The sequence below is a fragment of the Cavia porcellus genome, unplaced genomic scaffold (assembly GCF_034190915.1).
Source record: "Cavia porcellus strain 051 isolate PalLab524CR breed Dunkin Hartley unplaced genomic scaffold, mCavPor4.1 scaffold_38, whole genome shotgun sequence".
Lineage (NCBI taxonomy): Eukaryota > Metazoa > Chordata > Mammalia > Rodentia > Caviidae > Cavia > Cavia porcellus.
The window spans coordinates 7,586,088-7,611,077 of NW_026947521.1; the positions used below are offsets into that span (position 1 = coordinate 7,586,088).

Here is a 24,990-nt window from a genome sequence, read left to right on the forward strand (position 1 = left end):
GCAACACAGGATTTCAAATCAAGTTAATAGGAAATAAAAAAGTTACTATAATATATCCTGCTAACTTTTTTTTATTTTTCCCCTTAATTAAAAAATAATAAAAAACTAACTAAATAATTTTTTATGAATAAGGGAGAGATTGAGATAAAAGAGGACCTAACAACATAACAATTCAGGTCAATTTCAGCAACCTAGTGCTTCACCACCAAATAACCCAACTTTTTTTTTTCTTTTTTTCTTTTTATTTTAAAGGGGGTAAAGTTAAACACAACAAACAGAACAAAATAGGACATAAGGAAGTAATGTAAGACATATAAATTTCAAAGTTAGCTGACCTGAGATCTTCACTGTTTATCATATTAACTCTTGTTTTCTTCCAAATAGTTGTCCAAGTCTTCACAGACAGAGAATTCATACAAAACACCATAGTATAAAACTGATCCGAACAGAATGAGGAAGGCGTTTTAGGTCTTCAAGACCAGACAATAAGAAAGTTAGTAATGGCTGCTGTAGAGTCTCTTGCTCTCTTTAATATAGCTGTCCATACTTTCATGTATATTGAAGTTCTTTTTTTTTCTTTTTTAAATTTTATTTAAGGAGAAAAAGAAAAAAAAGCAGAAAAAGGGTACAAGTTATACAGAATTTCAGAAAAAAAATAAACAGTAGGAAATCACTAGTTAATGGATTACATATTGTCATCTTAGAAATATTTGTTCAAGTTACAAAATTAAAGCTTATATAGTGGACATTCAAACAGTGAGACCAAACAGTTCTGTTAATGATCCAACAAAACTCAGTAATATCATTGTCTATCTTATACATTTAAATATACATGCAGTTATATTGTTTAGAGCACTTTCTTTTCCTCTCTTTTGTACAATGACTATTACACATTTTGGGTTTTATTGCTCCCACAGTTCTTATTACTTTTTTTGGAAGAGAGTAAAACCAAATGTGACATAACAGAACAGAGTCAGTCAAATCAAAAGGGTGGACATAATAGATAATGTAAAAACATAATACAAGGTGATCAACAATGGTTACCATAATGCCTCCTGCTATCTCTAATAGAATTGCCTATCTCATCAGTTATAATAAAATTGAACAAAACAGTAAAGAACAAAACCAACAACACCAAAACATTGGAGACATTATAGGTCTTCAAAAGTAGGTAATAGTCAACCAGAATGGGGGTCATAATGAATCCCACAATCTTCACAGCTGTTGCCTATACTTTTGAACCTGGTACTATCAAGCAAACAGAATAGAGGAACATCAGTCAAAACAAGATGGTGAGAGCAATACAGGGCTTCAAATCAAGTTAATAATAAATCAAAGTGGGTTATTATAATATATCTTGCTATTTTTTAATTTATTTTCCCTTAATTAAAAGGATAGAAATAAGAAGTAAATAATAAAATGGAGATTGAGATAAAAGAGGGCATAACAACAAAACAGCACAGAAAAAAACATAACCATTTAAGCAAAATAGTGTTTTACCACAAGATAATCCCGACATAAACGTAGTTACCATATTGTCTCTTTCCTTGAAATCTTTGAGTATAACTTCATATACTGTAGCATCAAATATATCAAAACAATGTAAAACCATTCAAGAGAATGACAGTATTACAGGGTATTTAGAATCAACTAACAGAAAATGAACAATGGTTTCTGTATAATCTCCTTGTCTATAAAAGTTTTTGTTTATACTATCACATATAATAAAATCCAATAAGATACAACATGCTAAGACCAACGGAGACAGAAGAGCAAAAGCTTGATGAGACTTCAAAACAAGATGATACTAAATCAGCATTACCTATTATGACGTCGTTTTCTCCAAAATAGCCGTTCCTATCATCCAGTCTTCTCTGCCTCATTTCTGTTGAGCTCTTTTTCTGTCATTAGTTGTCAGTTTGTCTTCTTCATTTTGTTTTCTGCTCCATTCATTGTGGCCTCTCTGCCACTATTTCTGGATTCTTTGTATTTTTCTTTTTTAGAATATCCTTCAGTATTCTCTGTAGAGTTGAATTGGTGGTTGCATATTCCCCTAGTTCCTCTTTATCCTGGAAGTACCTTGTTTTTCCATCGAATTCCAGGGATAGTTGTGCAGGATATATCAATCTTGGCTGGAGGTTATTATCTTTCAAAGCTTGAATTATTTCCCCCCATGCTCTTCGTGATTTGATGGTTTGTGCCGAGAAGTCTGCTGTAATTCTGATGGGTGTTCCCTTGTAAGTGATCTGTTTCTTGTCTCTGACGGCTTTTAATATTCTGTTCTTATATTGGATTTCTGGTATTTTGATTATTATATGTATGGGTGTAGCTCTGTTTGGGTTATTCTCCTGGATTATTTCTGCAAGTAGCTTTTGTAGTTCATTTGTTTGTGTTCCTACTTCTTCTTTTATGTTCTTAATTCTTAAGTTATAGATCCTCTTATCATCTTCTAGTCTTTGTATTATTGCTGTTTGTTTCTTTGTTATTTTTAAGAAGTTTTTCATTTCACGCTCCCATATTACAAATCTGGCCTCCAGTTCAGATAATCTATCCTTAGTTTCTTTCAAACTGTTATGCCAGTTTTCGATAGAGTTTTTAGTTTCCTGGTAATCTCTTTGAACCTGCTTCATGTATTCTATGCTTTCTCTATTTTCTCCATCAAAAAATTCTCCCCTCTTTTACTGTTCTTCCATTCCACCATCTGTTTTTTCTTGGGTGGTGCTTAGCTTTTCTCTAACTATTCTGCTTATTTCTAGCTTCAGGTCATTAATAACTTCATTCCTGAACTCGTCTATGAGGCTCTGGAGATAGCGCTTTATGTCTACTGGTGCGGTGGCCGCTATTGCCTGTTTCTCAGGATTGGGGGCTGAGGGGCCTTTCTTGTTGCTCTCTCTTCCCATATTCTTTGTTCCTTATATATGCAAGTGTATATAGGAGGCCCAGCTTCCTTCCCTGTTGGCCACAGTCTGATTGAATTGCGCTGGCTAGGTGTTCCCGCCCACCACAGCACATCAGGGAGTTACGGACCGGGCAGCCTATGCGGTGCCCACCCCTCCAGGTCACCTTCAGGTGCTGGGACCTGGGCTGTGCTAGCCTACTGGGTCTCAGCCAGCAGCATCATGTAGGCTAGGCACTGCTCACCAATCCTGCTTGAGAGGGGGATACGTGACTGAAGTCACTACAGTGCCCTGTTCCGGCAAGTCTGCCTGGTCCCAGAATGTCCTCTGTTGGAGCCTCCTAAATCGTGGAAGAGTCCCAGTTTCTCGCACTCACCGCAGGTCGATGCACAGCTCTCTGCCCGTCCTGCTCTCAACTCTGTTCACCAATTCCTGTTCTCAGAGCTTTTGCATGTCTTTCTCCCTGAGGAGCCAATTCAGACACAGCCGCGGCAGTAGGAAACCCAAATCGCGGTTTCCAATGGTGCCGGCTCCAGCTTCCACGCTGAGGCTTTACCTGTTCCTGTTATAGCACCAGCATTGCATTCCCAGTTGGTTTCTCTCAGCCCCATTCATTCTTGGGTCAGCAGGTCATATCTCCTCTCTTGCTTAGGATTCTTCACTCTGCACCATTCCTGGATTCTAAGCTGGGTCTTTCAGAGAGCCTCCGTAGCTGCTGCTATCTGTCCACCATGTTCTCCCAGAAGTCCGATCCAAATAACCCAACTTAATAGTAGTTACCCTAGTATCTTTTCCTTCAAATATTTGAATATAACTTCATATACTATAGCATCAAACATATCAAGACAGTGTAAAACAATTCAAGTGGATGAAAGTATTGTAAGGTAATTAGAATCAGCTAACAGAAAATGAACAATAGATTCTATATTATCTCTTTGCCTATAACAATTTTTGTTTATACTATCACATATAATAAAATCCAGCAAAGTACTACATGATAAAACCAATGGAGACAGAGAGCCATAATTTGGTGGGGCTTCAAAACAAGATGATACTAAAGCACTTGCTACTATGATGTCTTGTTTTCTTCAAAATAGCTGTTCATTTCACCACAGACAATACTATCAAGCAGCCCAGAATAAAGCCATTCCAATTAATAAGTGAAAACTTTATAAGGCTTCACGGCCACATAATGGGGAATCATGATTACCACATACTTTTATATATTTGAATCATTTCTTATACTAGGGAAACTATTTGGTATTCACACATGCAAGTGTGATTTATTTCACTTTTGAATATGGTCTCAAGCTGTGCCCATTTATTTATAAATATCTCAATGTCATCCTTCTTTATAGCTGAGTAGTACTCCATTGTATAAAAATATCACAAAATTTTTTATCCATTCTTCAGTTGATGGACACTTAGGTTGTTTTCAAGATCTGGTTATTACAAATTGTGCTGCTATAAACATAGATGCACATATATAACTGTGGTATGATGATTTCAGTTCTTCTGGGAATATGCCTATCAGTGGAATAGCTGGGTGGAATGGGACTTCCAATCCCAGATTTTTGAGGAATCTCCAGATCAAACTTCACAATGGTTGCACTAGTCTACACTCCCCCAACAATGCAAGAGAGTTCCTCTTTCCCTACAGCCTTTCCAGCATTTGTTGTTGGTAGTTTTCTTGATCCTGGTCATTCTTTCTGGAGTGAGATGGAATCTCTGTGTGATTTTAATTTGCATTTCTCTAATGACAAATGATGATGAACACTTTTAATGTATTTGTTTGCCATTTGTATTTCTTCATCTGAGAATCTCAGATGCCCATTTTTGGATTTGACCTTTGAATTTCGGGAGTCTGATTTTTATTTAATGCTTTATATGTTTTAGACAGAAGTCTTTTGTCTGAGAGACAGTTCACTAAGATTTTTTCCCAGTTTGTGTGTTTTCTTTTCACTATGCTGGAGATTTCTTTTTTTTTTTTTTTTTTTTTTTTTTTTTTTTTTTTGTCTTTTTCCTTTTTATCGGTACCGGAGATTGAACTCACGACTGCCTGCTTGCAAGGCAGGCGCTTATGCCGCTGAGCTAAATCCCCAGCCCCTGGAGATTTCTTTTTTTACACTTTTTTTTTCTTTTTTCTTTTTATCGGTACCAGGGATCGAACTCACGACCGCCTGCTTTCAAGGCAGGTGCTTATGCCACTGAGCTAAACCCCCAGCCCCTGGAGATTTCTTTTGACATGCAGAAACTTTTTAATAAGATGTCATCCCAGTTATTGATTTTGAGAAGTATTTCACATGTGGTTTGATTCCTGTTCATGAATTCTCTACCTACCCCTATGTCTTCAAGATTTTCACCCAATTTACCTTCCAATAGATTTAGTGTTTCTGTTTAAATATCCAGCTCTTTGATCCATTTAGCCTTTAGTTTAGTGCATGGTGATAGGCATGGGCCTAGTTTTCGTTTTTGGCATATAGAGATCCAGTTTTTCCCGCACCATTTATTAAAGCGACTGTCATTGTTCCAGTGAACCTATTTGGCCCTTTTATGAAAGATAAGGCTGTCGAGTGTGTTTGTAGTTGTGGTTGTACCTGGTGATCCATTCCATTGAAGATGATCTCAGAAAATGGAAAGACATCCCTTGCTCATGGATAGGAAGAACAAACATTTTGAAAATGGCCATTCTCCCAAAACTGTTATACAGATTCAAAGCAATCCCAATAAAAATACCATCAACATACCTTATAGATCTAGAGAAATCACTCCTAAAATTCATCTGGAACCAGAAGAGACCTAGAATAGCAAAGGCAATTCTAAGCAGCAAAGGCAAGGCAGGAGGCATCACAATCCCTGACTTGAAGTTATACTACAAAGCAACAGTAGTAAAATCAACATGGTATTGGAATCAAAACAGAGCCAAAGATCAATGAAATAGATTAGAAGATACAACCACAACTACAAACACACTGAACCACCTTATCTTTTTTTAAATTTTATTTAAAGAAAAGGAAACAAAAAAATACATGGAGATAAAAAAACGGTAGAAATAATACAAAATTACTGAAAAACAAACGGTAAGAAATTGCTGGTTGATAAGTTACATATTGTCATCTTAGAAATAGCTGTTCAGGTTATGGAATTAAAGTATTTAGAATGACATTCAAAAAGTGACACTACAAACAGTTCTGCTCAATGATTGAACAAAAACTCAGTAATATGGTTATCAGTTCTACACATTTGTTTTACATCTCAAAGAGGGTAAGATTAAACATATCAAAACAGAACAAAACAGTTAAAAAAACAATTTAAAGAAATACAGATTTCAAAGCAAGTCCACTGGAGATCTTCAATGTCCATCTAACTGTCTCTAGTTTCTTACAAATAGTTGTCCCCATCTTCACCCACTTTATATACTTATTGCATATTATAGAACTAATCAAATCATTACAGGATGATGAAGGCTTTTTAGGTCTTCAAGATCTAACATTAGGGAAGACAATAATAACTACCGTCGCATCTCTCATTCTCTTTGTGATAGCTGTCCCCATCTCTACATATGCTGAAATTGAACTCAAGAGACCAGACCAATGTCATTCTAATCAGCGAACAATAGTATTGCTAGAATTTATATCATAATGCTACAAAATTAGCCTCGGGATTCTTAGCGTCTCTTCTTCAGAGTATCTGTTCATTACGTCTTGCATTATATAATCTGTCCCCATAAATAATTTAAAAACAAAACTCATGTGTGAATTTCTACATATATATCTATCCTCTCTGTATTATAGGGAAAACCAAGTCGTAGCAAGACAGCAAAACAAATTCCTAGAAAAACATGCAATGGATAAGACATATAAGACCACAATATAGATGATCTTCCATAGTTACTATGTTTTCTCTTGTTATTTTCAATAGATTTGTCCACAACACCACCTTAATATAGTTAAACATAGTATTACCTATTTTTATAAAAACAACTTTGAAAGCATTGTAGGATTTGAGAGCTGTTAATAGTTAATACCAGTATGGATATCCTTTACATCTTGTCATCTTCAGAGTAGTTGCCTCTACTTTTAGGGTTGATACTAACAAGCATACCAAATTCAAATGAAATCAGCCAAGGCTAACCCATAGTCTTATGATTCAGATTCAATTAAGATCAGTCATAGTAAGACAATGTAAGTAATACAGGATTTCAGTTTAAGTTAATAGGAAAGTAAGGATAGTTATCATGGTATAACCTGCTATTTTGGGATCAAGATGTCTGTGCCTTCAAATCTGACATGAGTGGACAGACCAGAACAAATTAAATTCAAACTAAATATGGCGATAAGACTACTGTGTCTTTTAAATCCTTATACACCATTAACAATGACCTCTGCCTTTTTTATAGTGTTTCAGAGCTGTCTATACTAAAGACTATAGCTTACCGTCTCTGCCTCATGTCTGCTACTTCACTTTTCTGCTATAATTTGTCCACCTTATTCCCTCATTCCACTGTCTGCCCCGTTCATTGAGGTCTCTCTGCCACTGTTGCTGGAATTCTGGTATCCCTTCCTCTCTTTCTCTGTAATGTCCTTCAGCCTTCTCTGTAGGGTTGGATTGGTGGCCACGAACTCCCACAGTTCCTCCTTGTCTTGGAAGCATCTTATTTCTCCATTAATTTTGAGAGAGAGTTTTGATGGGTATATGAGCCTTGGTTGCATATTATTTTCTTTCAGGACTTGGAATATTTCTCCCCACTCCCTTCTTGACTTAAGAGTTTGTGTTGATAAGTCTGCTGTTATTTTGATAATTTTCCAGTTGTAGGCAATCTGCATCTTTTCTCTGGCTGCTTTTAATATTCTGTTCTTTTGGTGGATTTCTGGAATCTTGATTATTATATGTCTAGGCATAGATCTGTTTTGGTTGTAGGTAGCTGGTGTTCTGTATGCCTCTTTTATCTGGATATCATTTCTTTTTGCTATACATGGGAAATTTTGCTTTAATATATCTGTGAATATTCTTTGTATTTCATTTCTGGTTGCTCCTGCTTCCTCACTCACATTCTTTATTCATAAGTTATGTATCTTTTGGTCATCTTCTAGCCTTTGAATTGTTTCTTTCTGGTTTCTTGTTATTGTTAAGAGGCTTTTTCTTTCACAATCATATGCCATAAATCTCTCTTCAAGTTTCAGAAGGCTGTCTTTAGTTTCTGTCAAGGCATTTTGCCAGTGTTCAATGGAGTTTTTAGTTTCCTGGTAGTCTCTTTGGATCTGTTTCATGTATCCTAAGTTATGTTCAAATTCTTCTTCAGAAATTTCTCTTTCTTTTCTGATTTCCTCAGTTCTTCCATCTGTGTTCTCTTGGACGGGGCTTGTCATTTCTTTAATTAATCTCTATATCTTGCCTCACTTGGATCAGGAGTACAGCTTTAAATTGAACTATGAGGTCATGAAGGTACTTTTTAATTTCGGCTGATGCTGTGTCATGTATTGGATGGTTACTGTGCTTGTTCTCTCCAGTGTTTACTTCTCCTGAGCTTATTTTCTCATGTTGGGCAGCTGGAGATTTTTTTTTATTTTTATCTCTTGTCATGTTTCTGGATTCTTTCAGACTGGAGTGTCTTTGGGGTCTCTGGCCCTCTCCGTATTGCTTAGGGCCTTTCAGAAGCATGCTGATTAAAGTTTTTCTTGTCCTCCCCAATTTGCTGTTATCTGGGGTAGGCTGGGATGCAGGGGCAGTACAGGCTAGCCTCCAGCCTCTGTGCCACTCCATCCGTAATTAGGCTGTACTTTCTGGATGTCACTGAGTTGTGACTATTTTGTATCCGCTTATTGGGCCCCAAGCAGAGGCTTGGTTTAGCCCCAGTAGCTCCTGCCAGTTCTCTCTGTACCAGAAGCAGCTGACTAATGTCACTGTGGCACAGGGTTCTGCCCAAATCCCAGCTGTTCTCTTCCAGACCTCTCTGTGACAAGAGCACCAGGACAGCAGGTCTGCCCAAAACCAAGATGTCTTCCACTAGTTCTCTGTATGACGCTGAAGCCAGCATGGCATCAGGCTCTGCCCAATTTCAAGATGTCCCCCACCAGACCTCCCTACAGGGCGACTCGGTGATGTCACCGAGCTGTAGGTTCTGCCCAACTCTAAGATGTCTGCTGCCAGAATCTCTGGTTATTGATGTCCCCATGGTGGTGGGCACTGCCCAGTTCCAAGATGTTCTCTGGCCAACCCCAGCAGCCGTGGGGTCCCCAGTACTCACCAGGGTTTGGTGCAGGTCCTCCTCTTGGGTCTACAGCACACCACGCCGCTCGCCCTCCCTGTGCTCTCGGCACAGCGTGGAATGATCAAAAAACTGCACAGTGTTTGGCTTTGGAGCTCCAGAGCCTTTCACAATCTCTTCTGGTGAGTGCAGCAGTCCTGGCTGCTTCTCAGGGTCCCAGGTCTCAGTTTCCAGCAATCACCAAAAGCCAACACAGTTTTGCTGTTGGATCCATGGGTCAGTTTGCTGATTTACAGGTGCGGGATTTGCAGCCTCCCATTATCAGCCTTCACAGTCTCAGCACGACTTTAAATCCTCCAGCCACACTGTCTTGGTTAATAAGAATCATTATCCATTCATCTGGCCCTCTCCATGTTGTCATATTCTAGATTCTAATATGATTTCTCCGGAGAGACTCTCGACCCAATCTGCTAGCAAGCCGCCATTTTTTTCGCACTCAACAACCTTATCTCTGATAAAGGAGCCAAGCAGTTTCACTGGAAGAATGACAGTCTCTTTAACAAATGGTTCTGGAAAAACTGACTCTCCATTTGCCAAAAACTAAAGCTAGACCCATGTCTATCACCATGTACTAAATTAAAATCTAAATGGGTCAAAGATCTGAATATTAAAAGAGAAACACTAAATCTATTGGAAGACAAATTGGGTAGAAACCTTGAAGACATAGGAGTAGGTAGAGAATTCATGAACAGGACTCAAACCGCATGGAAATACTTCCCAGAATCAATAACTGGGACCACTTCTGATTAAAAAGTTTCCGCATGTCAAAAGAAATCTCCAGCATAGTGAAAAGAAAACCCACAAACTGGGAAAAGATTTTAGTGAACTCTCTCTCAGACAAGGGACTCTTGTCTAAAACATATAAAGAATTAAAAAAAACTCAGACGCCCAAAATTCAAAGATCCAATCCAAAAATGGGCATCTGAGATGAATACACAATTCTCAGATGAAGAAATACAAATGTCAAATAAATACATGAAAAAATGTTCATCATCATTGGTCATTAGAGAAATGGAAATTAAAACCACACTGAGATACCATCTCACTCCTGAAAGAATGGCCAGGATCAAGAAAACTAACAACAAATGCTGGAGAGGCTGTGGGGACAAGGAACTCTCCTGCACTGTTGGTGGGAGTGTAGACTGGTACAACCTTTGTGGAGGTCAGTCTGGAGATTTCTCAAAAAGCTGGGGTTGAAAGCCCCATTTATTCCAGCTATTCCACTTCTAGGCATATTCCCAGAAGAACTGAAAGCATCATACCACAGTGATATATGTACACCTATGTTTATAGCAGCACAATTTGTAATCGCCAGATCTTGGAAACAACCCAAGTGCCCATCAACTGAGGAATGGATAAAAAAGTTGTGGTATTTCTATACAATGGAATATTACTCAGCTATAAAGAAGGATCACATTGAGATATTTATCAATAAATGGGCGCAGCTTGAGACCATACTCATAAGTGAAATAAATCAATCTCGCATGTATGAATACCGAATAGTTTCCCTACTGTAAGTAATGATTCAAATATATAAAAACATATATGGTAATCATGATTCCTCATTATGTGGCCTTGAAGCCTTATAAAGTTTCCACTTATTAATTGGAAAAGCTTTATTCTGGGCTTCTTGATATGGAAATATTTGAAGCTATAGTATATGAAGTTTTATTCAAATATTTCAAGGAAAAAGACAGACACTATGGTAACTACTATTAAGTAAGGTTATTTGGTGGTGAAGCACTAGGTTGCTGAAACAGTCATGCTTTGACCTGTATTGTTATGTTGTTATGTCCTCTTTTATCTCAATCTCTCCCTTATTCATTAAAAAAATTATTTAGTTATTTTTTATGGTTTTTTAATTAAGTGGAAAAATTTTTTTAAATTAGCAATATATATAATAGTAACTTTTTTTGATTTCCTATTAACTTGTTTTGAAGACCTGTAATACTCCCACTATCTTGTTTTGACTGATTAGACTCTGTTCCATTCTGTATGATAGTATCAAGTTTGAGGGTATAGGCAACTACTTTGAAGGCAATAAGATTCACTAAGATGCCCATTCTGGTTTGACTATTGTCTCCTTTGGAAGTCCTGTAATGTTTACAATGCTTAAGTTTTATTTGTCTTGTTCTCTACTGTTTTATTCAACTTTAAAATATCTAATGAGATAGACAATTCTTTTTAAGGAAACAAGAGGCATTATGGTAACCATTGTTGATAATCTTGTACTGTGTTTTTAAATCATGTGCTATGTCTATCCTTGGTTTTGACTGACAGCTTTGTTTTGCCATCTTTGACTTTATTCTCTCCCAACAAAAAGTAATAAAAACTAAGGAGTAATAAAACCCATTATGTGTAAATTTTGTTGTAAAAAAGAGAACGAAAAAAGTGCTCTAAAAGATACAATAGCAAGTTTGTTTAGAGGTGTTAAATAGCTGACCATATTAATGTTTTTGGTTGGATCATTGAACACAACTATTTGCAGTCTCACTGTTTGAATGTCCACTTTGTATGCTTTGATACTGTGACTTGAGCAAATATCTCTAAGATGATAATATGTAATCTATTAACTGGTGATTTCTTACTTTTCTTTTGTAGTTCTGTATTACTTGTACCCTTACACCACTTTGTTTTGTTTTGTTTTTCCTCTTTTTCCTTTTAAATAAAATTTTTAAAAAAGGGAAGAACAACAGTCTCGTTAAAAATTGGTGTTGGAAAAACTGGTTCCCAGATGCCAAAAACTAAAACTAGATACATGCCTATCACCATGTACTAAAATAAAAATTCAAAGATCCAATCCAAAAATGGGCATCTGAGATGAATACACACTTCTCAGATCAAGTAATACAAATGGCAAATAAATACATAAAAACGATCATCATCATTAGTTATTAGAAAACGTAAATTAAAATCACACTGAGATTCCATCTCACTCCCGAAAGAATGGCCGGGATTAAGAAAACTACCCAGCTATTCCACTTCTGGGCATATTCCCCGGAGAACTGAAAACATCATACCACAGGGATATATGTGCACCCATGTTTATAGCAGCCCAGGTTGTAATAGCCAGATCTTGGAAACAACCTAAGTGTCCATCAATGGAGGAATGGATAAAAAAAGATGTGGTATTTTTATACAACAGAGTACTACTCAGCCCTAAAGAATGATCACATTGAGATATTTATAAATAAATGGACGCAGCTAATGCAGTAAAATAAAGAAAGTGAGCAAAGTCATTCAGAAAATATGACATTTGCTTCTAGTTATTGGATTTAGGGAAAACCTAAAGGAACTTTTTATGTTTTTCCCAAGTAATGAATGATGATACATAAATGTATAACTTAGAATTTCAAATGAAAATTTCATCTTTCAAGTTTGCAGAGCAAATGAACATCTGTAAGTTCTATGGGGAACCAAGGACAGTGATATCATGGTATCTCATATTCATCAACTTTGTGGTAGTAATGAGTACTCGGTTTTAGTAGCTGGGCAATTGCTCAGCGAAGAGAAACATCTTCTGTTATCCCTCTCTTTATTCATTGATGTTTGATATAGGCTGCTGTAAAGAAAATGTGTGTAAATGTTGAAAACCAGGGAATTAAACAATCATTAGAACAGCTTTTGTTACTAAAGATGCTAACTTTTTAAACTGAGCAAATTGTTTAACTTCTGTGAGTCACAGATTGTTCTCACATGCAGGTTTAATACATATTTCGTGAAGTAATTATGAATTCAAAATGTAAGTTAGTCAACTTTTGTTGAAATAAAATTATTTCAACTGAAACATGCTCCTTTTCTGCTTATCAGCATGCTTTAGAAAACAGCAAATGGAAATGAATTTGAAGAATTAGGTGACACCAATTGTTTTGCAATCAATACTAGCTGTACTTAAAGCTTTTCAGATGACTTACTGTAAATCTGGTGCTGTGTTGAGCAAGACTTCTGCAGCCCACAACACAGAATCTCTGATTTCAGAACACAATCCTCTCTTATATAGGCATTGCATTTTCAAATAAATTATTGTACTTATAGATGTTTGTCTTATAACACAAATTGAAGAAGCCCGGCATTGGATGACAGCAGAGTTATGTCCCTGTCTTTCCTTTTCCGTGAAGAATACTATGTTTTTCTTATACCTGTTCTCTACTACCCTCTTTATTATCCATTCATAATGTTTCTCATTTTCCTTGATAGTTCTCTTAATGCACTGGATGCATCGAACCTGTTGTATATGGATAATTATTGTAAGGAGAAAGAGAAGTTTGCTCTTCATTCAGTCTTACTAGGAAAGCCAAAGTTAAGTTGATTACATTTGAGATATTGTTGATTTAACAAAGCCAAGGAAGCCTTATGGAATAATATCCTCTGGGATGGTCATACCTCACATCACTTTAAAAAAAATTATTCCCCCTAGAACACAGGATGGACTTTTTTTTCCCTCGGGGTTACATGAAAATACAAGTGTCAAAAAGGAAGGGGGACGCTGGACAGTAATTCATGTTCTCCTCTAATAGGTAAGTGATGGGTTGTTTTTACTTTTGCTGAAAGACAAATGGTGTTATGGAATGATCCAGGACAGTTTTCTACTTTAAATACATAAGTACAAGTGTACACATCTTGCATACTCTAAAAAAGGAATAGGAAAAAAACCCAAGTTGGGTTTTACCAATATAACTGTTCATGTAGCAAATCAGTGAGTATAGGAAGTTTTGCAAGAAAAAAACAATCCATGTAATTTGAATAATATTTTATGTCCACAGGCTTCTGAAAGTCATCACTGCTACTGGGCAAACATGGAGATGTGAATTACTTATGAGTTACTGCCATTTATATACAATGCAATATATTTGGATGTCTTTTGTTGTCAAGTGTTATGAGTAAATTGTAATTAAGTGAGTAGCAAGATAAGGCACAATAGATGATGCTGATATTAGATAATTTGCAATTATGTTTGACCAGCATAGAAAATAGGTTACTGAAGTTCATGGCTTTGACAGAGTTTCTGTAAAATTAGAGCTTTTCATCTCCTGGTGATATACTGAATCAAATATTGTGTGCCTCACAATCAAATAACTTCTAATTTGATCAATTACATCCTAAGGATATATTTGCAGTTGACACATTTCTGAGACGTACTTTCCAAGGGTGAATCATTGTTGCTCAGATATTATCACGGATATCATGACAGTGTTTTTTGGTGTACACACTGTGTAACAAAGCTGAGATCTAACACAACAGGTGTAGCAAAACAGCCTCTGAGAATATGTTGGATAAAGAGTTTATCTTTTCCTTCACATTGACTCTTGCCAAAACTTCCTGTATGGGTCATTTTACCTGCTTGGGCTTCATCCTGTAAACTCTAGACAGAAGAATAATTGAAGATTAATTTTACTATACTTTGCATAGTCGACACAATACATAAGTAAGGGGATTAGATTTTATGGTGATCTCTGGTCCACACAGAATACAGTTTTCCAGGGCACCTTTTGAGAAAAGGCAAAAATCATAGATTGAGAGGGCACAGGAATATATATAATATCACATTAATATGAGCTGTAAAGGAATATAACAGCATGGAGCAACACGTTAGCCTTCCAGCAGGGAATGGTTTACAAAGAAATGCAGAGATTCTGCAAACACAGCCTCTGAACTAGGAAGGGACGCATGATTTCGGAGAGTCTTCAAGATCAGAGGTGCTTTTCACTGTAGTTGCCGCATTATGAAAAGGACACAGAGATGGGGCCAAGGGATGCTGCTCCAGCTGCAGGCACTGTCCACACTCTGCTTTCACAGACTCTCTTCACCCTCATCTCTCTTACCTCCATTTTCTGGTTATTATGGTTTTGAAAAATCTTGTCATTTCAGAATTGGCTAAGATGAGCTGAAATGGGTCGGCAATGCATCTAGTGCTGTGTCGTCTTCAGACGCTGACAATCCATCCTGGTTTCAGATTCCTTTGTGATTTCACTGGAAAGGAAAATAAACCGAAGTTGTAGGCACCCACCTAAAACCATGAGTTACCATCAGGAGGATGTGCAAAGCATCTTATTGTACTGTGATAGGAGAAGGTTTCCACAGAAATATCATAAAGCAAATATAAAAGCAACCCAAAGTTTTTAAGGTGGTCAATGCATAAATATTAAACTTTCAGTGTCACAGATCACCATCTGGGACAAGAGCTGCAGCTTCAGGCTGTGCAACTATTCTGCTGTGTGCTTCAAATTGATCTCAGGTCTTGTTTTGCTTTCTCTGGCTCTGTTTTTGTCTCTATCATAGTGGATAGGTGGAAAGGCCCAGTGAATTAAAGATGTGAATGTGTATCGTAGTGGCAGCAGTACCACAAGACACATCTAACTGCATCTCAGAACCACATGATACAGAATATTTAATTTAAAAGTACAGAATGGGCATCTACAATATCCAAGGTATTGATTAGAATCATATGACAAGAACAGCTATTTTCCTAGTCCACATAAATTGATGAAACAAATTTAAAGACATAGATGCTTGTGTGGTTAGCATTAGTATGTAGCATAAGCCACAGTGAAAGGCTTTGGGTAGCACAAGTGAGGATGCCTTCATCAGCTTGGCTCTGCCCTGCTCAGAAGTGGCTTACACGAAAACTGACTGGTGGCGAGGTGAGTGAGAATCTGACCCCCCACCACAGTTTGACTCTAGCGGAGATCTCTCTGGGCGCCATTCCCCTCTCGGACGGGATTGGAGAAAAGTGCCTGGCCTGAGTGACGCTGCTGGCGGACTCTCTAGGCTAGACTAGCCTAACCCAGATCCCAGAGCCGGACGATGGCCCGGAGGAGCGACTGACTTCCGCGTAGGCTGCCTCCTCCGACTCCCTGGTGCGCAGCGGTGGGCGGGAACAACTAGCCAGCGCAATTTGATCAGGCTGTGGCTGACAGGCAGGGAAGCCGGGCCTCCTTTGTAAGATTGCATTTTATAAGGAACAAAAAATATGGGGAAGGGAAGCAACAAAAAAAGCTCCTCGGCCCCCAATCCTGAGAAACAGGCAATAATGGACGCCGCACCAGTATACATTAAGCACCATATTGAGAGCCTCATAGACCAATTCAGGAATGAAGTTATCAATGATCTGAAGCTAGAAGTATGCAGAATAGTTAGAGAAATGCTAAACACCACCCAGGAAAAAACAGATGGTGGAATGGAAGAACAGAAAAAGAGGGGAGAATTGCTTGATGGAGAAAACAGAGAAAGCATTGAGTATGTGAAGCAGGTTCAAAGGGACTATCAAGAAATTAATAAGTCTATACAAGACTGGCATAACAGCTTGAAAGAAACTAAGGACAGACTATCTGAACTGGAGGGCAGACTTGAAATATGGGAGAATGAAATGAAAAACTTCTTAAAAATAACAAAGAAACAAACAGCAATAATACAAAGACAAGAAGATGATAAGAGGAGCCACCACTTAAGGATTAAGAACATAGAAGAAGAAGTAGGGACACAAACAAATGAATTACAAAAGCTACTCACAGAAATAATCCAGGAGAATTTTCCTAATTTAGCAAAAGGTAAAGATACTCAGCTGTATGAGGCATACAGGACCCCAGCTACCTACAACCCTAACAGAGAAACACCCAGGCATATAATAATAAAAATCCCAGAAATTCAATACAAGAACAGAATATTAAAAGCTGTAAGAGACAAGAAACAGATCACTTACAAAGGAACACCCATCAGAATTACAGCAGATTTCTCTTCACAAACCATCAAATCACGAAGAGCATGGGGGGAAATAATTCAAGCTTTGAAAGATAATAATCTCCAGCCAAGATTGAGATATCCTGCACAACTGTCCCTGGAAATTGATGGAAAAACGAGGTGCTTCCAGGATAAAGAGGAACTGGGGGAATTTGCAACCACCAATTCAACTCTACAGAAAGTATTGCAGGATATTCTAAAAAAAGAAAAATACAAAGAACCCAGAAATAGTGGCAGGGAGGCCACAACGAATGGAGCAGAGAACAAAATGAAGAAGACAAACTGACAGCTACTGACAGAAAAAGAGCTCAACAGAAATGAGACAGAGAAGATTGGATGATAGGAACAGCTATTTTTGAGAAAATGACATCTTAATAGGTAATGCTGATTCAGTACCATCTTGTTTTGAAGTCTCATCTAGCTTTTGTTCTTCTGTCTCCAATGGTCTAACCAGGTTGTATCTTATTGGATTTTGTTATGTACGTTAGTATAAGCAAAAACCTTTTAAAGACAAGGAGATTATACAGAGACCATTGTTCATTTTCTGTTAGTCAATTCCAAATACTCTATAATGCTGTCATTCTCTTAAATGGTTTTACATTGTTTTGATATACTTAATGCTACAGTATATGAAGTTGTACTCAAGGACTTCAGGGAGGGAGTCAATATGGTAACTATTTTTAAGTCGGAAATATCTGGTGGTGAAACACTATTCTGCTTAAAAGGTTATGTTTTGATCTGCCCTGTTTCGCTGATATGCCCTCTTTTTCTTTTTCTCAATCTCCACTCCATTATATACTTTTTTATTGTTATCCATTTAATTAAAGGGAAAAATATAGCAGGATATAATATAGTAACCCACTTTGACTTTCTATTTTCTCGATTTGAAGCCCTGTATTACTCTCACCATCTTGTTTTTGACTGAGGTTCCTCTATTCTGTTTTGCTGAATAGTATCAGGTTCGAAAGTTTAGGCATCAGCTGAGAAGATAATGAGATTCATTATAACGCCCATTCTCGTTGACTTCTATCTACTTTTGAAGACCTACAATATCTCCAATGTTTTGGTTTTGTCGGTTTTATCCTTTACGGTTTTGTTCAATAGTATTACAACTAACGATATAGGCAATTCTATTAGAAATAGCGGGAGGCATTAGGGTAACCATTGTTGATCACCTTGTATTATGTTTTTATATTATCTATTATATCCACCCTTTTGACTTGACCGATTCTGTTCTGTCATGTCACATTTGGTTTTACTCTCTTCCAAAAAAGCAATAAGAACAGTGGGAGCAATGAAACCCAAAATGTGTAATAGTCACTGTACAAAAGAGAGGAAAAGAAAATGCTCTAAACTATATAACTGCATGTATATTTAAATGTATAAGACAGAAAATGATATCACAGAGTTCTAATGGATCATTGAACAGAACTGTTTGCAGTATCATTGCTGGAATGTCCACTCTACAAACTTTAATTCTGTGACTTGAACAATTATTTCTAAGATGGCAATATGTAATCTATTAACTAGTGATTTCCTACTGCGCATTTTTTTTCTTCTGTAAATCTGTATAACTTGTACCCTTCACTGTTTTTTTTTTTTCTTTTCTTTTCTCCTTAAATAAAAATTAAAAAAAAAAAAAAAAAAAAAAGTAGCCAGAGTGTTGCAGTGGCTGCCCTGGAAAGGCACTGCTGGAAGAAAGCACAAGACAAGGGGACTTGGGCTGTTCTCCATCATGCACTTTTAGTCTTTAGATCCTACATTGTTTCTGTGTAATAATCCCACATACGTTTATTTCATTTTTATTTTTTAACTTTTTTATCGGTATCGGGGATCAAACTCACGACCGCCTGCTTGCAAGGCAGTTGCTTATGCGGCTGAGCTAAATCCCCAGCCCCTCGACATATGTTTATTAATCTTCAAAGTACTTTCATTTTATCTGGAATCTACATTGGTTATATCAGATTTCAACAAGTATTTCTTGATTTGAGATTTATGTTCTTTTTTTTGTAGATATTGAAAACTGGTTTCAGACATATGTTGTCTTTTTTCTAGATACTGATCTGTGTATATCTACATATTTCTAGCAAATGGTAGATTATAAAATATGCTTATCAGAAAAACAAGCACTTGAATATATTTAGAGGCAAACATGTTAAATATCAATAATACATGATTAAAAGTGCAAATTGTCTGGAACAGGAAAAGATTCAAATGATCTTTATGTCAACAGATGTTTTCAGGTACATAACATTCTGAAACTATTATGTGTTTGATAAGAGACCTACACTATAAAATGTGTACTCATATATGATAAATATTAGTAGCCTAACTTAAAATTTATGTGTAAACCAATATAATGCTGTCTTAGAAATGAACACACTAATGAGACTGATAACAAATTATCACTATCTACCTATTACATCTGTATCTCAGTGTACAGTAATCTATTTACCTATCACCTATATATCTATCCATATAATGACTTATCAAATTTTTCTTAAACTACACAGTGACACGGGGGGTCAAATCTTGGGAGATTGGGAGACTTTCACATATCATTGATACCAATGAGTACTAATTTTTAAGTGCCAATCTTTTATCATGTACCTATCTTGTAATTAAATGAAGGAAGATGCCCTTATTTCAAGATTAAGATGTCAAGTTTCAATTTATTTCTATTTAATAATCTTTTATCCAAGGTCATATAGTACAAAGGAACATTTAGATCTACAAAATAAACAAATTCATTAGAATCTTCCCATGAGTAGTTTTGAATTGGAAAAGCATTCTCTAATATTCAACACAAAATTCACTTAATCAAATACAATAATGCATTGCTGTATGGAATATAATATTATGTGAATGCTGTATGATAATTGATTCTTTTAGATTATATTTAAGTCTATAACTTTTAAGTTTATATTTTAATTTCAGAGTGTTTCATCAACATCATTACTAGAAAGTTCTGAAATTGGTTTCTTCACTGAAATAAATTGAAAATATTTCTTTCTGAATTTGATTTAAAATTCTGTTTAAGTTACTGAAATTTCAAGACTGAATTATTTCTTACTTTGACAAAGAAGAAAAGAAATTTTACATCAGACACTAACTTCCATGCATCTTTGGAATGATATGTTCCTCTCACATTTATTTCCTGAATGTTTTACAGGATGTGGGAGTTGGGGATTTCTTTTCATCTTCTGGTCATACAAGAGTCTGGAGACCTAAAATGATTATGTTAAAAATGAGTCTACTATAATAACATAAGCTTTTAGATGTATAGGTTCCCCTTAATTTTGAAATTCATCCTCATGTTTTTGAGTTCTCTGAGGATACTTTTCATAAAATAGAGAAATAAAATTACAGATATCTGACAAATTCCAAACTATGAAACTTGTTCATTTATCTTTGCTTCACTATTTTGTTTGTCACATCAAATATTTCATGTTCCTTTTTCAGAATGACATATTTTAGGACAAAATTGGAGCCTACCACATACTTATGAATAATACACATTTGTGTAGTGTAATAAGCATATGATGTGTTACATGTGCAGACATTTGTGTGAAGTTGGGGGTGTTGTAGGATTTTGCATGGATAAAGATGGAACTCCAAGGACAATCTGGTAGATCCTAACTGCAAATTGATCCACCGTGATAAAAAGGTCACTGGTATGTTCTGATATATAAAACAAAGGGAATGATAGCATGTAATGTTATCTCATAATTTTAAGTTGATTAAAATTTATCAGAATCCCAACAAAGCTGACACTTGTTTGTACCTGAAGAGTTTAACTGGAGAAAATCATTTTTAAATCTTTATCTCAGACTCATCATAGTCTATTGGGTCATCATAAAAATTGAGGAGAAAAGTTGGGAAATGATTTATTAAGAAAACTTAGATAGAATGCTCTAACTTAGAATTATTTTTGCTTGAAAAATTATATAACTTTACAGAGCACCACAGTCCATTATATCAAATATTTTATGCCTTCTTATAACATTGTCTTTTGCAGATGTCTCTTTTCCCACTTGTACATTTCTTACATTCATGAAATCATGCAGCTGAACAATACCGTGACTGAGTTCATTCTCCTTGGGTTGACACAAGATCCTCTCTGGAAGAAAACAATTTTCATCCTTTTTTTGGTTTTCTACCTGGGGACTTTGTGTGGTAACTTGCTGATTATTACTACCATCAAGACCAGTCAGGCACTTGCGAGTCCGATGTACTTCTTCCTTTTCTATCTATCCTTATCTGACACCTGCTTCTCCACTTCCATAGCCCCTAGGATGATTGTGGACACCCTTGTGAAGCAAGCCACAATTACTTTCACTGAGTGCCTAATTCAGGTCTTCACATTCCATTTCTTTGGTTGCCTGGAAATCTTCATCCTGATCCTCATGGCTGTAGACCGCTACGTGGCCATCTGTAAGCCCCTGCACTACATGACCTTCATGAACAGCAGGGTCTGTGGAGTGTTGGTGGCTGTTGCTTGGGTGGGATCCTGCGTGCATTCTTTAGTTCAGATTCTTCTGGCCTTGAGTTTACCTTTCTGTGGTCCCAATGTGATCGATCACTATTTCTGTGACTTGGAGCCCCTGTTGGAACTTGCCTGTGCAGACACCTATGTGATAAACCTGCTCCTGGTGTCCAATAGCGGAGCCATTTGTACTGTGAGCTTTGTCCTGCTGATGGTCTCCTACGTAGTCATCCTGCATTCTCTCAGGAACCACAGTGCCGAAGGCAGGAGAAAAGCCCTCTCCACCTGCATCTCCCACATCACTGTGGTCATCCTGTTCTTTGTACCTTGTATATTTATCTACACACGTCCTGCTACCACCTTCCCCGTGGATAAGATGATAGCGGTGTTTTATACAATTGGGACACCTTTTCTCAACCCTCTGATTTACACACTGAGGAATGCAGAAGTGAAAAACACCATGAGCAGGTTGTGGAGCAAGAAACTGACCTCAGATGACATGAGGTGAATGCATGTCCCATAGGTGTTTATAGTTTTGATTTAACCTGAAAAAAGTAACAGAGATTGCATTCTTATTTGCTGGATTGAATGTAATAGTACTTGGAATTATGTGTGTTATTTCTTTTGGAAAAATAGACAACTTGAAAACCTACACGTGTTGATTTTATGCATAAAAGGAGCTAGTATGTGTTACAACCAGACTTACATAATGCTCCCTGTTCTTAGTTTTCTTGTGAGCCTGCTGTCAGTGATGACTTTTGTGTGGTGCTTGCCTTGTGCATGTCTGGTGTTCTTTGCCTCTGGGTGCCCTTCTGTCAGTTAGTGTACACAGACAGGCAGACCGCAGTTATTCTTATACTTTCCTGAGAAAACTCAGTCCCTCCTCTCTCCTCATTTATCTCAAGTTGGTTTTTCTTCCTGACCTGGAAGGATGCATCATATTGAAACAATTCTGGATAGTTCATTTTAACATGAAACCATATGTAAAATTTAGCCTGTATTTTCGTATGTATAGTTTGGATTCTTATCAGATGTTCACTTAGGACCCTCTAGATCACTGTCAGTACAGGAACAGAGAATTCATCTTTCTGAAAGGAAACTTTGACCTTTGTAATGGTATTCTTATAGTGGAATTTTTTCCTAAAATATTTTCAGCACCTTAATTTTATGCTATCTTGGGATTGTGGCGAAACATTTTCTCTAGAATCAGATCAGGTTTGGTAATGTATTTGCTAAGATGACTCAAGAAGATTTATAGTTTCTTAGCAAATGTTTATACGATTTATATACATATTGTGCATTTTTTCTGGATAAGGTAAGGCTGTAGACAGTAAAAGAAAAAAATCAGAATATGCCACAGGTTAGAAGGAGGACAGAAAAGATGGTGATTCAGGGTTCCTCTTATCTGAGGGCAGCGGCAGCTGGCTATATGATGCTGGAATGGCAGGTAGAGGACATAATGCACTTGTCACCACTCATATGCCTGTGCAACAAGAAGTGTAAACTCTTATGTAATCTGTGAATTTTCATAAAAAGCTGATAACGGTAGCTAGTGCACCACAACAATACAGTAATGGAAACTGAGAATTGTTGTGAAAATGCCAAGATATTCTCTAAACTTTTTGCATACTTTTGGGCTAAGCCTGAAAAGCTTGAAAAATCCGAGTCTATTTTAAAAACTTACACACACAGCAGATAACTGAATTTTAATTGTCATTTTAAAACAGCATTATTTCAAAGTATTCATGTTTGTCATACAAATATAACTTTGTCACATAATAATACTTCAGTTTAATTTAGAGTGTTATTCAAGTACCAATAATAAATAAAAAGTGCTGTATTTTTGTGTGACACATTTCTAAAAAATTAGAAGCTTTAAAAAATCACAAGCATTAATTTAAACGTTGGTACATATGAAAATTTGGCATTAAAATATACCTACATTTCTCAAGGTAGTGTTTTGATATTTTAAATTTGTGTATGTAAACTTGTTTGCATTTTGCATTGTTAATCATTTTTCTCTTTTTGTAATCATACCATCTTCATGGACATTGCATTCCAGATAAAGAAGAAACAGTGTACAGTTTTGTAAGTAGTTGAATTGTTTGAAAATAAAATACGATATATTAATTTTAATGCCTATGTACCATTAATTCCTAATGTCCATGCATGAATATACAGAATGAAAAAGATCTAGGAGAAATAAAAACTCACAAAAGTTATTTCTTTACAATGGACAGAATAAGGCCGGTAATCAGCAAGGTTATAGAACTCGCCAACATCTAGCAATTGAAGCTTACTGAATACTCAATTTAACAATATCAGCATGTACATTATTTTCCCCTGCCTGTAAGGCGTATATGAACAGAGTTCCCATGGTGTAGCATGCTGCCCATTGTGATTTTTAGCTAATTCTTGATTGTCTTGATGCCTCTTATGAAGCTGAAATCATGTACAATGTCATAACAATGATTCAGTTCAGTTGCAATGATTCAGTAGAGACCAATAATAGGAAAACTACCAAATCCTTGGAAATAAAGACACCCCTAAACCATCCTTCGATCAAAGAGAAGGTTAGATTTAAACTGAAGACACTGTCCTGACATTAAAGGGAAATGCAGCCTGTCAAAGCTTGCAGGAGAGCAGGACTGAAAGGCAATCGACAACATTCAATTCAGATATCAGAAAAAAGAATATGAAATATGAAATTCTTGCATGGTATAACAATTAGGACTGGACAATTCTTTTAATAGTCAATCTCAGGATTATTCAGTGGATTATATACAGAGGTGACTTTTTTCATCACAATGATGAGAATATCCTTGAAATGGATTGGCTTGAAATCGATTAGTCACATGGAAATCTGTATCCATTGTGCATGCTGTGAAAAGTGGAGCTCTTGGGAAGAAAAAGAAAAAAGTGAGTGGTGGAGAAAATATGTTTTAAGGGATATCTGAATCAATAGGGCTGGGGATTTAGCTCAGAGGCTTAAGCACTTGCCTGATAAGTCCAATGCCATGAGTTTTAACCTGGGTACCAAAAAACAAAACAAAACAACAAAACAGAAATATTTCCTCACTGAATGAAAATTTTCTTTATGATGGAAAATAAAAACAAGCCACGTATAGGTACATATTTTAAAACCTGAAAGATAAATATAGAGACATAATCTTAAAAGATGGAAGAGACTAAAGTTCATAATATGACAAACTGCATTCAAAGGAAAAGGATAACCATAATTGGAGGGTTCTACTAGAAATCGCGTAGTTTATTATAAAAAATAAAATCACACTTATGGTAAAAGAACTTTAGTACATGCATGACCCCATATTATGTAAATATAGACTATATTACTGTAACTTCAATAATGATGTCTTTAAATAATAAAATCATAGATTCATGATCATGCTACAAGGATCACAGAAATTCATATCTATGGGAACAAATGCAGAACACTAAAATACAAAATTATACATAATATTTCATTCCTCACTTTTTAAATTATAATTTATACCTGAAGCACATAAACAGTTTTCTCCTTATGTATTTTAATGCACATATAGCACAAACTATATGGAAATAGCACCACCAATCATAGCAAA

General features: G+C 36.3%; 1 protein-coding gene across 1 annotated transcript; it reads left to right on the forward strand.

Annotated features, from left to right (window-relative positions):
• Window positions 1-20,963: 20,963 nt before the first annotated feature.
• On the forward strand, window positions 20,964-21,896 carry LOC100718736 (olfactory receptor 4C16-like). Its single transcript, XM_003463559.2, has one exon. The coding sequence runs from the start codon at window positions 20,964-20,966 to the stop codon at window positions 21,894-21,896; it is 933 nt and encodes a 310-aa protein (XP_003463607.2).
• The last annotated feature ends 3,094 nt before the right edge of the window (window positions 21,897-24,990 follow it).

Excerpts from the sequence above, each read along its gene's own strand:
- LOC100718736 (XM_003463559.2), top strand. The coding sequence starts at position 20,964 with ATGCAGCTGAACAATACCGTGACTGAGTTCATTCTCCTTGGGTTGACA.